The sequence below is a fragment of the Lutra lutra genome, chromosome 12 (assembly GCF_902655055.1).
Source record: "Lutra lutra chromosome 12, mLutLut1.2, whole genome shotgun sequence".
Taxonomy (NCBI): Eukaryota; Metazoa; Chordata; class Mammalia; order Carnivora; family Mustelidae; genus Lutra; species Lutra lutra.
Genome location: NC_062289.1, coordinates 61924788 through 61944769, shown reverse-complemented (window position 1 = coordinate 61944769; position 19982 = coordinate 61924788). Strand labels below are relative to the sequence as shown.

At 38.7% G+C, this 19982-nt stretch overlaps 1 protein-coding gene across 4 annotated transcripts in view; it reads left to right on the top strand.

Moving 5' to 3' along the window:
- The window catches only part of SPIRE1 (spire type actin nucleation factor 1), a 183141-nt gene that overhangs the window by 43271 nt on the left and 119888 nt on the right, over nucleotides 1-19982 (top strand). For 2 of the 4 annotated variants that reach the window (XM_047697136.1, XM_047697138.1), the window contains exon 3: nucleotides 14821-14856. The exons of the other annotated variants lie outside the window; for them this stretch is intronic. In XM_047697136.1, coding sequence (XP_047553092.1) covers nucleotides 14821-14856 — 36 coding nt within the window. The remainder of the gene's footprint in view (nucleotides 1-14820; nucleotides 14857-19982) is intronic. 4 annotated transcript variants of the gene reach the window in all.

Below are 19982 nucleotides of genomic sequence, written 5' to 3'. Positions count from 1 at the left end.
TACCACGAATTTAGTCATTTACTTTATTTTTATTTTTTAAAGATTTATTTATTTTGGAGGGAGGGAGAGGGATTGTGTGTGTGCATGTGCAAGGGGGGAGGGACAGAAGGAGAGGGAAAGAGAGGATCTTAGGCAGGCTTCATACCCAGCAAGGAGCCCAGCGTGGGACTTGATCTTAGGACTCTGAGATCATGACCTGAGCCAAAATCAAGAGTTGGGTGTTTAACCGGTGAAGCCATGCCAGGGTCCCTAAATTTAGCCATTTAAAACAATCACACATTTATTATATCACAGTTTCTGTGAGTCAGAAATTTGGGTATGGCTTTGCTGGGTCCTCTACTCAGGGACTAGTAAGACTTTAATTCAGGTGTCAGCCAAGGCTGAGTTACCTGGAGGCTCCAGTTGCAGAAGGCCCACTTCCTGCATATGTGCTTCTTGGCCACATTTAGGTCCTTGTGGTTACAGGGCTGACAGCCTGATTTTCTTGCTGGCCATTGGCTGGAGGATGCCCTCAATGGGCAGTTGCCTGCAGTTCCTCGCTGTGTGAATTCCCCGACTTGGCCACTGGCTTCCTCATCGCCAGCAAGGGAGAGGGGGCTTCAGCAGGGTGGAAGCTGTATCTTAGGTAACATAATCATGTACATGTACCTGTCACCTTTGCTGTATTCTGGTGGTTAGAAGCAAGTCACAGGTTCTGCCCATACTCAAGAGGTGGGGGAGTCACACAGGGTATGTACACCAGGAGGTGGGGATCTCGGGGGCACCTCAGAGTCTGTCTGCTCTGGTGACCAAAGTTAGCATCGCTAGGATACACAGACCAACATCATGTGCCTTTTGTTGCACTGGGTGGGACACAGTATCACTTCTGAGGTATTCCTGCCAAGTATGTAGAACCTAGGTACACACAAGGCCAACCAAAAATGTGACTTGGACTCTTCAAAAGTGTCATTGTCATGGAAGACAAAGGCTGAAGAACTTTCTAGATTAAAGAAGACTAAAGAGACATGACAACAGGTGCAAACAGGTGACCCTGGGTTAGAAAAAATTGCTACAAAGGACGTATTTTGGGGATAGTTGGTGAAATTTGAGTGTACACTGTGGATTAGATTGTATCAATGTTAAATTTTCTGATTTTGATTTTTGTGGTCATCTAAGACATGTCTTTATTTTTAGAAAACAAATACTGTAATATTTAGAGAAGAGATGGGTATGATGTATATAATTTAGTCTCAAGTAGTATTAAAAGATAATATGTATGTTTGCATGTGTGTGAGAGAGTGAGAACATAAGGAAATGGGGCAGAATGTTAACCATACATGACATCTTAGGACTATTTTTGAGAATTTTCTGTAAGTTTAAAATTATATTGAAATGAAAAGTTCCAAAAAACTTAAACTGTCTTCAATTTCAAGGATGTGTATTGGCTCAAAACTAGAAGTCCAAGGGGTGGGGTTCAAGGATGGGCTTTATATAGCAGCTCAGCAATCTAATACCTAGGTTCTGTCTGTCTTTCTGCTCAACAGCCCACAGTGTTAGAGTCATCTGAAAGCTGGTTCTTCCTTAGGTCGTAGATGCTTGCCCATAAGGATCTGGGCTGTGTGGTTTCTCACTGGGTCCATAAGTCCCCTTGCCATTTAAGTCAGTTTAAGCTTTTTGGACGTTTTCATTTTGACAAATTTTAAACATATAGTAAAGTCTCAAGAACAGTTTAATAAAGTCCTATATATCCTTGATCCACATTTCTTTTTTAAACATTTATGTGAGAGAGAGAATGAAAGCACGCACAGGGGAAGGAACAGAGGAAGAGAGAGAAAGAATCTCCCCAGACTCCTCACTGAGCACTGAGCCAGATACAGGGCTTGATTTCATGACCTGAGTTGCAACCAAGAGTCTGACGCTCAACTGAATGAGCCACCCAGGTGCCCCAACCTAGATTTATCCATTCAGGGAGACCATCACTCTCAGAAGTCTTCCAAGCAAATCTTTGTCTCCAGTTGACTCAAATATTGTGACCTGCCTATTCTGGACCAATACCTGATAGTGGCTATGGGATTATAATGTGTATTATTCCAATGGTGTGTGGTTGTGTAAAATGTATTACATGTGCATATCTTTTTCACTTAATTCATTATGAATATTTTGTCTGACACTAAATATTTGGTAATGTGAAATTATATGGCTTTAAGTTGTAAAATTTACCAGTCTTATGGAGTAGAAGATTAGGATTCCAGTTCTTTTATATTATGAGTACTGCTTGGATAAACAAAGCTAATCTTATATTAGGAATCTGTCATAAGGAAATATTTGGAGATGTCAAATAGCTAGATCAAAGGGTATACACATTTTTTAAGACTTGACATATTTCCAAATTGTCTACCCAAAAGATTGTGCCAATTTAGGATCTTACCAATGATGCCAATTTATGTTCAGTTTCCTGAACATTCAGTGATATTGAACATCAACATTTAAAAATACTTTTCCAGGGGCACCTGGGTGGCTCAGTCGGTTAGGCATCTAAACTCTTGATTTCGGCTTGGGTCATGGTCTCAGAGCCCGGTTTGGGTTCTGTGCTCAGAGTGGAATCTGCTTGAGATTCTCTTCCCCTCCCCTCCTCTGCTTGCACTCTTGTTCTCTCTCTCTCTCTCTGAAATAAATGATCTTTAAAAAAAAAAAAAAAGTATTTTTCCAAGTGGATAGACAAAAGATGACATCTCATTAAAAAATAAGCCCTAATCTGTTAGTGCAATTAAAACTTTTAATGACAACAAAAAACATATTTTTGGTTATATGTATTGTTTTAGTGAGTTGTATATTCATGTCCTTTTCTTGTTTTTCTTTGTGATATTCATCTTCTTATTGGTTAAGAGCCCATTATTTAGTATGTCTTATCTCTTTGTTATTTTGAATTTGTCAGCAATGTTTGTAATCAGTTCCTTGGCCTTTTTACATTATGTATTGTACTTTTGATTCTATAGAATTTTAAAAATGGATTCTTCTTTGCTCTAAAACATGAGAGAGAGCTTTCCCATGCTATTGGCAGATAAATTTTCACATATTTTCCAGTACTTTAAAAAATAGATATATTTAAGTGTTTACATGAAAATTTGGGGATGGTTCAATGTGAAGTATTTTTTTTTTTAAGACATTACCTAATGATTTTCCTACTTTTCTTCACTGATTGGAAATAGAAGGTTTATCTACTATATCTTTATACATACTAAGGTTAATTTATGGGCTTATTTTTGTTATTGCCCTGTTGATCATAAAGGACTAACCTTACTTTAGTGGCATCTATTTACATATAAATTACGATAATTTAAAACAATATATTTTTCACTAAAACAGATTTTATTGATAACATAATAATGGCATTTAAAAAGCTTATACTATTTAAACTTGTTAAATTGCTCATTTGGCTTGATGAAGTTTCATTGTTATTTAAGGAAAAAAAACCCACATGAATGGTAATTTTTTTTTGTTTTGTTTTTGAGAGATACTGAGTGGGGTGGTGAGAGGAAGAATCTTAAACAGGCTCCGCACTCAGTGAGGAGCCTGACATGGGGCTCTATCTCACTACCCTGAGATTGTGAACTAAGTCAAAAATCAAGAGTTGGACACTTAACTGATTATGCCATCTTAGGTGCCGCAGTAGTAATTTATGTTAAAGATATTGGAACAAATACAGCCTGGGAGCAAGTGGTGAAAGAAGTGTACTTTTCCCCTCTGTATGGTCATTAAAATGTAATTTGCATTTTATATGCTCTCTAAAGTATATCTTAGCAGAATTCACATTACTGCTTTTAATAAAGAACCAAAAATTTGGGGTATTCTAGGAGGAATTATTTCTTCTGACATAATTTGCAAGACATTTTAGGTTAGAGATATCTTATAAACATTGTTCAATTCTTATTTTTTAAAGATTTATTTATTTATTTTAATTGGCGGGGTGAAGGGATAGAGGGAAAGGAAGAGAGAGTCTCAAGCAGACTCTGTGCTGAGTGTGGAGCCTGATTTGGGGCTTGATCCCACGACCCTGAGATCACCATCTGAGCCGAAACCAGATCGTGGTTTGGTTTCTGCCACCAGATGCTCCCCCTCAGTTCTACCACTCTGCCACCCAGATGCTCCCCCTCAATTCTAATAAAAAAATTAATGTATTTATTTAGGGAGACATAATTATACCAAGTGAATATAAGAAAAAAGTGTTGGGGTGCCTGGGTGGCTCAGTTGGTTCAGCTTCTGCCTTCAGCTCAGGTCATGATCCCAGAGTCCCAGGATTAAGTCCTGTATCAGGCTCCCTACTCAGCCAGGAGTCTGCTTCTTCCTCTGGCCCTCCCTCCTCTCATGCTCTCTCTCACTCTCTCTCTCTCAAATAAACAAAATCTAAAAAAAGAAAAATGTTAGGAGCAAATGATATAGATAATACTTCGTTTTCTTATTTTATACCGTATTATTTCACAGTTTCTGAATGTCAAAGATAATATACCCTTTAGTTTGGTGACTCAAGCTAATCTCTTGGGTAAAAATCCAAAGTATGTGAAATCTCTGCTGCCTCTGCACATGCACCGCTGGCCAGCATAGCCCCGGCTAGCTCCTCACCCACATCTTCCCTCAAGCGTTGTTCAGATCTACCCAGATATGAGTGAATGGTACTGAGCTGGGGGCGGAGAAGGGGCCTACACATCGAGCTATGCAGTCATGTGAACATCTATGCCCATTTGAGTCCACTCTTCTCTTCCTCCAGCCTGCATATTTAATTATGCCCTCTGGAAAGTAGAGCAAGGAAATTTAGCAGCTGTTTCAGTCAGGTGGGCAGATCTAAAAAAAAAAAATAGTGGAGACCGTATCTACTCTGCTTTTTGTATACCTTTAGTGCAAGGGAAGTTAGGTGTTGAGGTCGTTACTATATAATTTTCAGTAAGTTATTACTATGCATAGTTTCCTTTTCTTTTTCCAGACACTCCTTTGGCAGTTGAACAATTTGGGAGGCCCTGGGATAAAACCATTCATTTGGCAAATGTTCAGAAGTGCCAGGCACAGAGATGCGGAGATAACAATAGAGTTTCCCCTTAGTTTTTGGCACCAGTTCAGCCTAGGAAAGCTGTTCTGGCTCCTACCTGTTTGTGTGAGTCTTCAAGGTCTTTCCACAGGGTTACAGCCCTACCCAGTCACTGCTCTCCTACCACAGACTCTTTGTGTCTCTGGGTGTTAACTGGCTCACTGGGATTTCCAGCCCATCTGCTTTAGCCCTCTTTCATGCTTGCTCCAGACACAGGCCCAAACATGGGCCTGGCTGCAGTGGGTGGGCTTTCAACTTGGGAGCTGTCAATAAGCCAGGTGGTTGAGAGTAACTGTGTGTGCGAGAGACAGACACACTAGAGCAGAGCTGCAAAACTGAAATGGTGTACAGAGGTTTTGAGGTAAGAGGTGAAGAAAATGGTCTATTTTGGTTATGTAAAGAAGCAAAGGAAGAAAGGCAGGAAGGCATTTGTTAAGATCTGTTACTGGCTAGAATAAAGGAATGGAGTGGTGAGGATGGGAACAGGCTTTTGAGTGGGTTGCTCATTCTTACAGGTGGAGGGGAAACATGAGGAGGGTTAACCATGCCGTGCACTGTTGCAGCTGTGGTCCTGGGGGCTCATAGCTACACTCATCTTCTTAAGGAACATGTAGTGAATTGTTGTAAAGAAGATGACAAAAGTCGTGTCTCCCAACTATATATTCTGTGAGTTATCTGACACAATCATTTTAGTTATTAAGATTAGCCATGTGTGAGCTAAACAGTGTTTTGAAATTAGGTCCAGTGCTACAGTCATTACAAAATATGGATTTTACATGAGCCATGATTTCTCTTTCTCATGAAATTTCACAGTGAATGTCCAACACCGGTAATAACACAAATGATAGTTGCTTATGTGATTTACACTGACTGGATTAACTTTGTAGGGAAAATGCTTTTTCCTAAGTTTCTATCTAATAAAGGTTTAAATAGCCAGAGTGGCCAGGTTGGTATTTTATATTTAATTGATCCCACTGTATTTAAGAGAAAATTGGAAGTAGTATGATGAAAAAGAAAAATACAATGTCTGAAATGAAAAGGTCAAAAATAAGTTTAGGGGGGTACCTGGGTGGCTCAGTAGGTTAAGCCTCTGCCTTCAGCTCGGGTCATGATCTCAGGGTCCTGGGATCGAGCCCCGCGTCGGGCTCTCTGCTCAGCGGGTAGCCTGCATCCCCCTCTCTCTCTGTTTGTCTCTGCCTACTTGTGATCTCTCTGTCAAATAAATAAATAAAATATTTAAAAAAATAATAAGTTTAGGAAGTTAAACCAGCTGTTTCAAGTGTTGGTGGTGAATTTTTAAGGAGAATGCAGATTCTTTCTTTCCTGGTTTTTATTTTGCCCTTCATGTACGTTTTCGTTCTCTACAAGATTGCTAATGTGGGACTTCCTCTTTTCTAGCTATTTGGCTTTCCTTGAAAGCTCCCCTTTTATATACAGCCCAACTCGACTGCGCGTCTGCCCTTGACAACCCAGAGTACTAAAGAATGGGAAAGGACGATCTGATAATACATCGAGGCAGGTCATTGTGTAGTTCCAGCAACTGGTTCCTTGTAGAGCAGGTTTAGTACATCAGGCCTGCACTGTGAGCCCAGTTTTGTATAATTGGTGTAGTGTCTCTTCCAACCCACTCCACAACCCTCCCCGCTTTTTTTTCTTGTGCCAAATAGATCAAGGTGATGTGGGATAAATGTGACTCACTGGAATATATAATGCAGGTATTAATGAGCAGGTTCTAGGACCTGAAGTGGTACTCTTGTTACACATTTCTGACATTTCCTTGCAAGCCTCTGTCCTCAGTACTTCACGGGACTTTCTCACATCTCTATTAGCATTTCCCTGTTTGCGTGTGTGTTGACTCCTCTTGACTGTGAGCCTTTTCAGAGCAAGGACTGTGTCTTATTTATCTTTGCTACCATATTTTGGTACCTGGTACAAAGCAGGCACTCAATAAAGGTTAGTCAGATAATTGATTAAAAAACAGAGACAGAACTCTAGATGTCTACCATTTGCCAGACCCTGTGATGAATGAGTCACATATATAGTTTTGTTTTGTTTTTTTAAATAGCACTTGGCATTTTAGAAAAGGTTCTTATCTACTTTGGATTATTTATAGTAACTTTTACAATAAGGAGGTGAAGTTAGGTAATCAGATAAACAAAAAAAGGAGAAGGAAAATCCCCTGCAAACCCCATTCCCCAGCAGTAATAGCTGTTGGCATTTTGCAGTCTTACTGGATGTGTGTTTTTCATAAGAGGTATATTACATGTGAACATACTGGCTTGTAACCTAATTTTTAATTTTTAATTATTTTTAATTTTTAGTCATTTTTAAAAGATTTTATTTATTTGACACAAAGAGAGAGCACAAATAGGCAAAGTGGCAGGCAGAGGGAGAGGTAGACTCCCTGCTGAGCAGAGAACCTAATGCGGGGCTCATCCCAAGACCCTGGGATCATAACCTGAGCCAAAGGCAGACACTTAAATGACTGAGCCATCCAGGTGCCCCGTAACCTAATTAAAAAAATATTATTGAAGTATAATTGACATATAGTTTATGTTAGTTATGGGTGTACTACATACCAATTTGACCATTCTGTACATTACTCAATGCTCACCATGATAAGTATAGTCACCATACAATGTTATTACAATATTATTGACTGTATTCCTTACTCTGTTTTTCATCTCTGTGACTTGCTTATTTTATAACTGAAAGTTTGTACTTCTTAATCCCCTTTATCTATTTCACCCATTCCCCAACCAATTTCCCTTCCATCAACCACCAGTTTGTTCTCTTTATTTAAGAGTCTGTTTTCTCTTTTGTCTTTTTCTTCATTTGTTTGTTTTTTAGATTTCACAGGTAAGTGAAATCATATGGCATTTGTCTTACTCTGATTTATTTCTCTCAGTGTAATAGCCTCTGGGCCCATCCATGTTGTCCCAGATGGCAAGATTCCATTCTTTTTTATGACTGAGTAATACTCAATTGGGTATATATGCCATATCTTTGTTTTATATAGAATTTTTTATTTTTTATTAACATACAATGTGTTATTAGCCCCAGGGATACAGGTCTGTGAATCGCCAGGTTTACACACTTCACAGCACTCACCATAGCACATACCCTCCCCAATGTCCATAACCCTACCACCCTCCCCCTACCCCCCTCCCCCTGGCAACCCTCAGTTCGTTTTTTGAGATTGAATCTATTATGGTTTGTTTCCCTCCCAATCCCATCTTGTTTCATTTATTCTTTTCCTACCCCCCCAAACCCCCCATGTTGCATCTCCACTCCCTCATATCAGGGAGATCATATGATAGTTGTCTTTCTCCCACTGATTTATTTCACTAAGCATAATACCCTCTAGTTCCATCCACGTTGTCACAAATGGCAAGATTTCATTTCTTTTGATGCCTGCATAGTATTCCTGTGTGTGTGTGTGTGTGTGTGTGTGTGTGTGTATACATACCACATCTTCTTTATCCATTCATCTATTGATGGACATCTAGGTCCTTTCCATAGTTTGGCTATTGTGGACATTGCTGCTATAAACATTCGGGTGTACGTGCCCCTTCGGATCACTACGTTTGTATCTTTAGGGTAAATACCCAGTAGTGCAATCTGCTGGGTCATAGGGTAGCTCTATTTTCAACTTTTTGAGGAACCTCCATGCTGTTTTCCAGAGTGGCTGCACCAGCTTGCATTCCCACCAACAGTGTAGGAGGGTTCCCCTTTCTCAACATCCTCGCCAGCATCTGTCATTTCCTGACTCATTAATTTTAGCCATTCTGACTGGTGTGAGGTGGTATCTCATTGTGGTTTTGATTTGTATTTCCCTGATGCCGAGTGATGTGGAGAACTTTTTCACGTGTCTGCTGGCCATCTGGATGTCTTCTTTGCAGAAATGTCTGTTCATGTCTCCTGCCCATTTCTTGATTGGATTATTTGTTCTTTGGATGTTGAGTTTGATAAGTCCTTTATAGATTTTGGATACTAGCCCTTTATCTTGATATGTCATTTGCAAATATCTTCTCCCTTTCTGTCAGTTGTCTTTTGGTTTTGTTAACTGTTTCCTTTGCTGTGCAAAAGCTTTTGATCTTGTTGAAGTCTCGGTAGTTCATTTTTGCCCTTGCTTCCCTTGCCTTTGGCGATGTTCCTAGGAAGAAGTCGCTGTGGCTGAGGTCGAAGAGGTTGCTGCCTGTGGTCTCCTCAAGAATTTGGATGGATTCCTTTCTCACATTGAGGTCCTTCATCCATTTTGAGTCTATTTTCATGTGTGGTGTAAGGAAATAGTCCAGTTTCAGTTTTCTGCATGTGGCTGTCCAATTTTCCCAACACCATTTGTTGAAGAGACTCTTTTCCATTGGACATTCTTTCCTGCTTTGTCTAAGATTAGTTGACCATAGAGTTGAGGGTCTATTTCTGGGTTCTCTATTCTGTTCCATTGATCTATGTGTCTGTTTTTGTGCCAGTACCATGCTGTCTTGATGATGACAGCTTTGCAATAGAGCTTGAAGTCTGGAATTGTGATGCCACCACCTTTGGCTTTCTTTTTCAATATTCCTCTGGCTATTTGAGGTCTTTTCTGGTTCCATATAAATTTTAGGATTATTTGTTCCACTTCTTTGAAAAAAATGGTTGGGATTTTGATAGGGATAGCATTCAGTGTGTAGACTGCTCTAGGTAGCATAGACATTTTCACAATATTTGTTCTTCCAATCCATGAGCATGGAACATTTTTCCATTTCTTTGTGTCTTCCTCAATTTCTTTCATGAGTACTTTGTAGTTTTCTGAGTATAGGCTCTTTGCCTCTTTGGTTAGGTTAATTTCTAGGTATCTTATGGTTTTGGGTGCAATTGTAAATGGGATTGGCTCCTTAATTTCTCTTTCTGTCTTGTTGTTGGTGTAAAGAAATGCAACTGATTTCTGTGCATTGATTTTATATCCTGACACTTTTCTGAATTCCTGTACACGTTCTAGCAGATTTGGAGTGGGGTCTTTTGGTTTTCCACATATAGTATCATATCATCTGCAAAGAGTGAGAGTTTGACTTCTTTGCTGATTTGGATGCCTTTAATTTCTTTTTGTTGTCTGATTGCTGAGGCTAGGACTTCTAGTACTATGTTGAATAGCAGTGGTGATAATGGACATCCCTGCCGTGTTCCTGACGTTAGCGGAAAAACCTCTCAGTTTTTCTCTGTTGACAATGATATTTGTGGTGGGTTTTCATGGATGTCTTTGATTATATTGAGGTATATGCCCTCTATCCCTACACTTTGAAGAGTATTGATCAGGAAGGGATGCTGTACTTTGTCAAATGCTTTTTCAGCATCTATTGAGAGTATCATATGGTTCTTGTTCTTTCTTTTATTAATGTATTGTATCACATGATTGTGGATGTTGAACCAGTCTTGCAGCCCTGGAATAAATCCCACTTGGTCGTGTTGAATAATCCTTTTAATGTACTGTTGGATCCTATTGGCTAGTATTTTGGTGAGAATTTTCGCATCTGTGTTCATCAAGGATATGGGTCTGTAATTCTCTTTTTTGATGGGATCTTTGTCTGGTTTGGGGATCAAAGTGCTGCTAGCCTCATAAAATGAGTTTGGAAGTTTTCCTTCCATTTTTATTTTTTGGAACAGTTTCAGGAGAATAGGAATTAATTCTTCTTTAATGTTTGGTAGAATTCCCCTGGGAAGCCGTCTGACCCTGGGCTCTTGTTTGTTGGGAGATTTTTGATGACTGCTTCAATCTCCTTACTGGTTATGGGTCTGTTCATGTTTTCTATTTCTTCTTGGTTCAGTTGTGATAGTTTATATGTCTCTAGGAATGCATCTGTTTCTTCCAGATTGTCAAATTTGCTGGTGCATAGTTGCTCATAATATGTTCTTATAATTGTTTGTATTTCTTTGGTGTTGGTTGTGATCTCTCCTCTTTCATTCATGATTTTATTGATTTGGGGCCCTTTCCTCTTTTCTTTTGATAAGTCTGGCCAGGAGTTTATCAGTCTTATTATTCTTTCAAAGAACCAGCTCCTAGTTTTGTTGATTGTTCTATTGTTTTTTTTATTTCTATTTCATTGATTTCCACTCTGATCTTTATTATTTCTCTTCTCCTGCTGGGTTTAGGCTTTCTTTGTTATTCTTTCTCCAGCTCCTTTAGGTGTAGGGTTAGGTTGTATATTTGAGACCTTTCTTGTTTCTTGATAAAGGCTTGTATCACTATATATTTTCCTCTCAGGACTGCCTTTGCTGTGTCCCACAGATTTTGAACTGTTGTGTTTTCATTATCATTTGTTTCCATGAATTTTTTCAATTCTTCTTTAATTTCCTGGTTGACCCATTCATTCTTTAAAAGGATGCTGTTTAGTCTCCATGTATTTGGGTTCTTTCCAATTTTCCTCTTGTGATTGATTTCTAGCTTCAGAGCCTTGTGGTGTGAAAATATGCAGGGAATGATCCCAATCTTTTGATACCGGTTGAGACCTGATTTATGACCCAGAATGTGATCTATTCTGGAGAATGTTCCATGTGTACTAGAGAAGAATGTGTATTCTGTTGTTTTGGGGTGGAATGTTCTGAATATATCTGTGATGTCCATCTGGTCCAGTGTGTCATTTAAGGCCTTTATTTCCTTGTTGATCTTTTGCTTGGATGATCTGTCCATTTCAGTGAGGGGAGTGTTAAAGTCCCCTACTATTATTGTATTATTTTTTGATGTGTTTCTTTGATTTTGTTATTAATTGGTTTTTGTGGTTGGCAGCTCCCATGTTAGGTACATAGATATTTAAAATTGTTAGGTCTTCTTGTTGGACAGACCCTTTGAGTATGATATAGTGTCCTTCCTCATCTCTTATTATAGTCTTTGGCCTAAAATCTAATTGATCTAAGGATTGCCACCCCAGCTTTCTTTTGATGTCCATTAGCATGGTAAATTGTTATATCTTCTTTATCCATTCATTTATTGATGGATGCTTAAGGGTTTGTAACCTAATTTTATCACCTAATTAGCTCAGTGCAATAGTAGATGCTCAATAGATATTTTAATAAACATTTTCCATGTTATTAAATATTTTAAAGCATCATATTTTTTAAGGTTTCATAGTATATATTTTTAAAGATTTTATTTATTTATTTGACAGAGATCACAAGTAGGCAGAGAGGCAGGCAGAGAGAGAGAGGGGGAAGCAGGCTCCCTCCTGAGCAGAGAGCCTGATATTGGGCTCGATCCCGGGACCCTGGGATCATGACCTGAGCCGAAGGCAGAGGCTTTAACCCACTGAGCCACCCAGGCGCCCCAAGATTTCATAATATTTTTATTATATGGATATACTATAATTTACTGATCCTTCATTGTTCAGTATTTAGGCTATGTATTTATTCACTTAAGAATTTTCTGGCTTCATCTCTTTTCTACTCCTATTCTTCACTTTGGTATTGTTGATTCACTTTTGAGGCTTTGAAAACTTCATCTTCTCTTTAAGTTCAAACATTTGTCTTGACATTCCTTTTGCTTATAACACTTCCATCTTTGTCTAGCTAATATACATTTTTCAGACTTAAACTTAGTTATTACTTCTTCTTGGAAGTTTTCCAAGATTGGACTAGTTGCCCCCCACAGCGTGCTTCATAGGTGGCATTTTGTACTTATTCCTAGAACCACTCAGTCTGCTGTATTTTAAGTGCATGCTTTCTTAACTGGATCTTCCAGGAGACTATAAACTCCTCAGGAAAGAGACTATGTCTTATTCTCTGTTTTATATCCAAGTCCTAAGTTCAGTGCTTGGTATATAGCAGGAACTTATTATTTTTGGGATGAATGGATGAATGCATGAAACATCCCCCACTTTCCAGTATGTATTATTAAGTGGTGATCTTTACCAATCTCATGTTTTTGATTTATCAGATTAGCATAATAAATAATCTTTTATTTGTAAGGTGTTTATCATATGCAAAATACTTTCAAAACTATTATTTCATATTATTGTTGAAACACTATATTGTATACCTGAAACTAATATAACACTGTATGTTAACTGTAATGGAATAAAAAAAGAAAATCTATTATTTCGTATTGTTAAACTTTGACTAATTTTTAATGTTTTACATTATCAAATGAATCAATCTGTTGAATACTATATTAGTCTTTATTGATAGTTAAGTGATAATTCTCATCGTCTTTGTGGCCTTAAATTTTCTAAGTAGATAAATTGCTCTCTAAGCAAATTTCAGTTAATAGAAGATATTTTCTATTTATATTTTAAATCCATCTTAAGTAATAATTAACCATTAACTCTTTTCTTTAAAGTCTCTTTCCCAATCCCTAGTCATTAACTCTTATGGGAGTTTTGTAATTATGGTTTAAATTGATTTAAAACTATACATGAAGATAAATAATGGCTCGCCCTTTTAAAATTTTTTAATAATTGGACTTTGATCAGTTAACAAGAAGAGTAACCATTCAACAAATTCTTAGAGATCAGAGAACCTAATAGCACAAAGAAAATATAAGATAATAGAAATGAATTCTCCACAGGTATCTGTATTGTCATTAAGTGACAATTTCTTTTCCTTCTTTGATGGTATTGATAACTCTTTACAGCAGTGATTCCCTCTGGGACATAGCATACACTCAGGGGTGAGGGTGGTTTGCCCTCTCTCCGTGCATCAGCAGTCACTTCCACCTGTGGTGAGGGTGGTTGAAGACCAGGTATGTGAAGGTGGACACAGGCTAAGAGCAGTGTTTTGCAGGAAGACCAAGCAGAACTCCATCAGAAAAAGTCTTAGTGGAAGGGAAGCTGGTTTTGGAGTCTGCAGATCAGCATTGTGGCCTCCTATTGATGAATTGTGTGGAATTAGGCAGGTAGTTTATTTCACCTCTCTTCATCTTCCTTTCTATAAAACAGTGATTGGATCAGCTGATCTTTGAGCTCATTTTTAGAAATGATCTCCTGATTTTTCTGATGATCAGACATCAGAGAGAGTCTTGTTCTTGAAAGAAGACATGTATGAGTGAAAAGTGGGATTATTTATTTGTCTAAAATTTATGTGAATTTAACAGGTTATTAATATCATGCCTTTAAAAAGCCCTTCAAATGAATCTTCAAAAAGTACCTTCAGATTGCTGGCAGTTTTTCATTATCTTAGAAAAAGGAAATCCTGGAGAACTCTTTTCTATACTCAAGCTCTTGAATCTAGGACAGTGATCTCATCTGTCCTCATTGTTTTAAATATCATCTCAGTGCTGACGACTTACAACTTGATACCTGCAACGTGCACCGTTCCCCTGAAATTACCTGCCAATTTGCTGGTCCTCTGAGATAGCTAATGGGCATCTCACACTTAATCTGCCTAAAACTGAATTCCTGAAGCACTCTCCCCCCAAACCGCTCTTCTTAAATTCTTCCATATCTTATCAAGACAGAAACCTTGGAGTCATCCTTGATTTATAATACTCAACCATCAGTTTATTAGCAAATGCTTTTGGTTTAGCTTTCAGAATATAATTGGGAACTGCCCATTCCTCACCAGCCCTCCTTCCTACTGCCCTTTCTCCACCAGAGTCTATGCCTAATCAAAACCTAGAGCATTTGTTTTTAAGTTATAAGTCACGTCTTTGTTACTCCTCCACACACAACCTTCAGTGGCTCCCCACCTCCCTTAGAGTAAAGTCAGAGTCTTTATAACAGTCAACAAAGTCCAACGTGATCTGGTGCTCCAGTACTTCTCATTTCATACTGTCTCTCTTACTTTTTTTTCAGACAGTTGGCCACCTTACTGTTGACAGAACATTCCAGGTACACTCCTTCCTCAGAGCCTTTGGACGGGCTGACCCCCCTGCCTCAGACACTCCGCAGATATTCAAACACCTGCCCTCTTAACTCCTCCCAGTTGCTTCTATGTAACCATCTGGTTTAAGGTCTAACTTTACTGTCTGATTTAAAATTGCTCTCTGCTTCCATGCCCCCCACTGATTTCACACTTAATTTTCCTCCATGGTACATAGCGCCTTCTAATATACTGTAATTTACTTATTTTGTTTATTGTCTGTCTCCCTTTTCTAGAACAGGGACTTTTGTGGTAGACAGGGACTTCTGTCTGTTGGGTTCACTGCCATATCACTGGCTTTGTAATATTTGGCAAATAACTTACAATCTCTTTTCCCATCTCTAAAAATAAAGATGATAATAAGTGGTTATATATATTTTTTTTTCTTAAGATTTTATTTATTTATTTGGCAGACAGGGATCACAAGTAGGCAGAGAGAGAGGAAGGGAAGCAGGCTCCCTGCCGAGGAGAGAGCCCAATGCAGGGCTCGATCCCAGCACCTTGGGATCATGACCCGAGCCAGAGGCGGAGGCTTTAACCCACTGAGCCACCCAGGCACCCCAGTGGTTGTATATTTTATAGATATTATTTTGGCTAGATATTTTTCAGTGAGTTTATATTTAGGCAGGTGAAATCATGAGAATTCTATAGCTCATTTCACAAACTACGAGCAATAACATATCCATATCAGAGGTTCTTGTCTCAGGATGGGGACCCCATTTGGCCAAGGAAGCTACAGCCCTCCTTTCTGCCCTGCCTGCCCGCCTGTGTTGAGAATGGCTTCATCGGCCGTCTTCCTGTCCTTTTCTCATTGGTGCTTTTTTCCCTTTCTCTCTTTTATCCTTCCTCTCTCTCTCTCCCTCCTTCCCTTTCTTCCCTTTTCTTTTTTTCCAAGATTTTATTTATTTATTTGAGAGAGAGCGTGCACAAGCCAGAGGAGCAGCAGGCAGAGGGAGAAGCAAAAGGGAGCCTGATGAAGAACTCGAGCCCAGGACCCTGGGATTATGACTGATTTGAAGGCAGACTGAACCGATTGAGCCACCCAGGCGGCCCTCATTGCTGCTTTTCATAGCTAGCTTTGGACCTCCATGTTGCTGGTGTGTCCTCCCACTTGGGGCTCAGAGGTTTACAGGGTAAGCATGGGACTGAGACCACTTTTATATTGAATTTTCAATTTAAATGGTCTCTTGTGGCCTGCAGTTGGAACCTCTCATAGCTTTTTTATAGAAAAAATTAATTTCTAGTTGTGAGACTGCATTGAAAAACTTCAGAATGTAACCCATTAAAAAATTAGGAGATAACTTTTAGAACGGCTTTTCAGTTGCTGTGTAGGGAATATGTTGAGGAAAGAGGCAAGGTTAAAATATCCTCATAGTCCAGCTGATCCTGAGAGCATACTTACTATGTATTTAAGCCTTTAAAAAATGTAAGTCTGTGTTCTTTTTTGGTATATATTTGCTTTATAAAGATGAATTATATCAAGACAATAGGCAGGTACTTATTTTGAGAACTTAATGTTATTGCTGCATTACACTACTCTGTGTAGCAGAAAGGTAATTTAATCCCTAAAAAATGTGTTCTCTACTTCCCTGTTTTGACATAGATAAAAATGAGTATTGAGGTGGTGGCTGTGACTGGATTAGAACCAGAAGGAACTGGCAGTTGGTTGTTAGTAGCTGTCCTTGCCCTGACTTCTTAGGTTGTGCTTTTCTGTTTGTTGTTTTCAGTTTAGCACAGAAGCTTTTTGCTTCAGAAATAATGAGGTGTGAACTATTCAGAATGAACTAGTTTCATGTAAGAGCAACTTCAGTAGCATGGGGGCTGAGGGAAACATTTCATGTATCCTGGCAGTTTGGGTGCCTTTTGTGACATGTCTTGTTTGCACGTGTTTGAGGGAAGGTTGTAGAAAGAGCAGGCCTGCCTTCTCTGCTGGAACCCCCAGAGGGTTAGGCTGCCTTCTGACCTCCTCCCTTGGCCCGCCACCCTCGTGGTATGGTCTGTGGTCACGAGTGTCCCTGCTTTTAAACTTTCTGTTCCTGGCTTTTCTTCTGTTGCCTTTGACTCCGTGTGAATAGAGCTGTTCAGTGGTTATGTCCATGGCCTTTGAGGCAGACCAGAGTTTGAGTTCTTGTTTCCATTGCTAACTTAATCTCTAATCATTTTATTTACTCTCAGCTGCTTCTTCTCTAGAATTGAGAGAGGGTAATATATATAATATCTATTTAATACTACTGGATGAGAATGAAATAGATAATGTAAGAAAATATTTATGTGTACAGGCCCTTGCACATATAAATGAGTTCAACAGATGTTTGTTAGCTATTACTATAAAAATCTACTTTAAGCTATATTTTCCTTTATTCAGTCCTTCAACAAGAATCTAAAAGCATGTGAAAAACTGTCCATGCTATCTGCTGGGTTTTGAGAATACAGCAGTGACCAAAGCAGATATGGCCCAGACCACACTGAGTCCAGTGGGAAACATGTTTGTGCCTTGGAACTTGTCAATTATTAGAAGAAAACTTTGATCCGATTTAAGGTGGGAAAAGAAATTTAAATTGAAACATGGATTAAGTTTTAAATTGAGAGCTTAATTAAAAAAAAAACCTCTGAAGTTTAAAAAAAAAAAAAGACTCAGGAAAATCAGTGTAGTTTTCCAGAATTTTGAATAGAAGTGCTTCTACAAGCTGACAGATTTGCCTATAAAGAAAATTAGTAGGTCAGCACTAGACAAATAAGAAAGGGAGTAGAAAGAAATAAGGTCTGTGAAGTAGACTGGAGCAAGTCCATGGAGGTTAACAAAAAAAAAAGTAAAACAAGGAGAGCAATTGTGAACTGGAAAGTGATGTCGGTAATTTTCCAGTACAGAAGCCATAACTTCTGGTGGAAGAGTCAGGATTTTAACAACTGGTTTTGAAAGAAACAGGATTTGGTTTAGAAATAAAAGTCTCTGCTATTAAACATGTGATGATTATACTCATGTTTTGGTAACCTATTTGTTTCAATATCAGAAAATAATATATGAGAGCATGCTATTAACTGTAAGTAGTACAGTTCTTATACTGTAGTAAAATTTATTATAGTGAACAGGTTGAGCATGTTGATATGTATACCTGGAAAAGTCTTTTTTTTTTTTAAGCTTATTTATTTAAGTGATCTCTATACCCAGTGTGGGGCTTGAACTTATGACTGCAAGACCGAGAGCCACATGCTCCTCTGACAGTACCCCTACCTGGAAAAATCTTAATGCAAAATTTTTCATCTAATTTCCTATTTTCTCTTTAAAATCAGGCAATTTTAGACACAAGTATCTATCAACTAATGAATAGATGAATAAAATGTGGTACATTCATTCTCTGTAACATTATTTGGGAATAGAAAGAAATGAAGTACTAATACATGGTACAACGTGCATGTGGCCTGAATGAGGGGCTAAGTGCGAGAAACCAGTCACAGAAGATCACATCTTGTATGCTTCCATTTATTTGAAACATCCAGAATAGGTAAATCTCTAGAGACAGAAAGTGGATTAATGATTGTCTAGAAGAGGGGGAGAGAATAGGATTGGGGGAAAATGGAGAGTAACCACTGATGGATAGGGGGTTTCTTTTTGGGGTGATGAAAATTTTCTAAAATTGTGGTCATGGCTGCATCACTCAGTGAATATACTAAAACCCACAAAACTGTGGACTTTAAATGGGTAATTGTATAGTATGTAATTGTATCTTAAGAAATCTGTTCATTTTTTAAGAATGAAGCAATTTAAAGAATTCTTGACTTTGAAAAGCAGAAGAGATCCTTCACACAGAGCTGGATTCTCCCTAAGTCAAAAGACACCAATTCCAGTGCATGTTAGAGTGGTACTTCTCAAATGCAGAATGCACAGGGTCACTTAGGGTTTGTTATAATGTGGGGTACTATATCCTTCCCTATAAATTCTTATTCAGCAGGACTGGGAAGGCCTTGGGACTCTGACTTTTAACACGCATCCCAGTGAAAAGGTGTTCTTTGAATCAGAAGTTGAGAACTGCTGTGGTAGAGGGTTCTATTAGAATACTTTCCTTGGGGCGCCTGGGTGGCTCAGTGGGTTAAAGCCTCTGCCTTCGGCTTAGGTCATGATCCCAGGGTCCTGGGATTGAGCCCCACATTGGGCTTTCTGCTCAGTGGGGAGCCTGCTCCCCACACCCTCTGCCTGCCTCTCTGACTACTTGTGATCTCTGTCAGATAAATAAATAAAACCTTAAAAAAAAAAAAAGAATACTTTCCTGGGCCTGTCGATTCTGTTTTATTTTTATTCGGTTGCTTTGGCTGCCTTATTAGTACTAAGGTAAATATTTAGCAATTTATTTAGAGTTTGAAATTATATTGGAACCACTCTAGCATTGTCTCATAGACTGGGTAGCCGAAGCCAGAGAGATTAAGTTTTTTCTTGAGAATCTTAGAGCTACTAAGTGGGAGAATTGGAATCCAGATATAGGTCTGCTTGTGCCCAATCCAGCACTCTTCCTACTTTGTCACATCATCTCTCAGAATCTTATTTTATATGTGATAATCCTTACCACTGCATGACTGCCACAGGCTTAGGTGCTACCTACTTTTTAGGGGCTCTGCCTGTCCATGTGACTTTCAGGCTGTGTGACTTGGAGCAAATTACTTAACCTCTCTGTGCTTCAGTTTCTTTATCAGAAGGAAGTAGGGTAAGAATAATACCTATGATAGAATTATTGTGAGAATTTAATGATACCCATACATTTGAAATACTTGGCACAGTCACTGACACATAGTTCATGTTCAGTAAATGTTAGCTGTCATTTCTAATTAATTTTAATGAAGAGCTGGATGTAATGTCATGTCTGTGCATAAGAGGAAAGCAATTTCACGTTGCGTTAGAGAGGCAGGCTTTGAAGTCCGTTTCCTAGGTTTGCGTCCGGGCTCCATTACTCATACATTGCATAATCTTAGGAAGGTTGCCTCACATATATTTGTACCTTGTAGCTCATCTGTAAAATGGGGACAGTAATTATCCTACTTCATAAAGTTCTTGTGAACCTTATGGGCAAAGGCGTGAATGTGGAGTTGGATCAAACCAAATTAT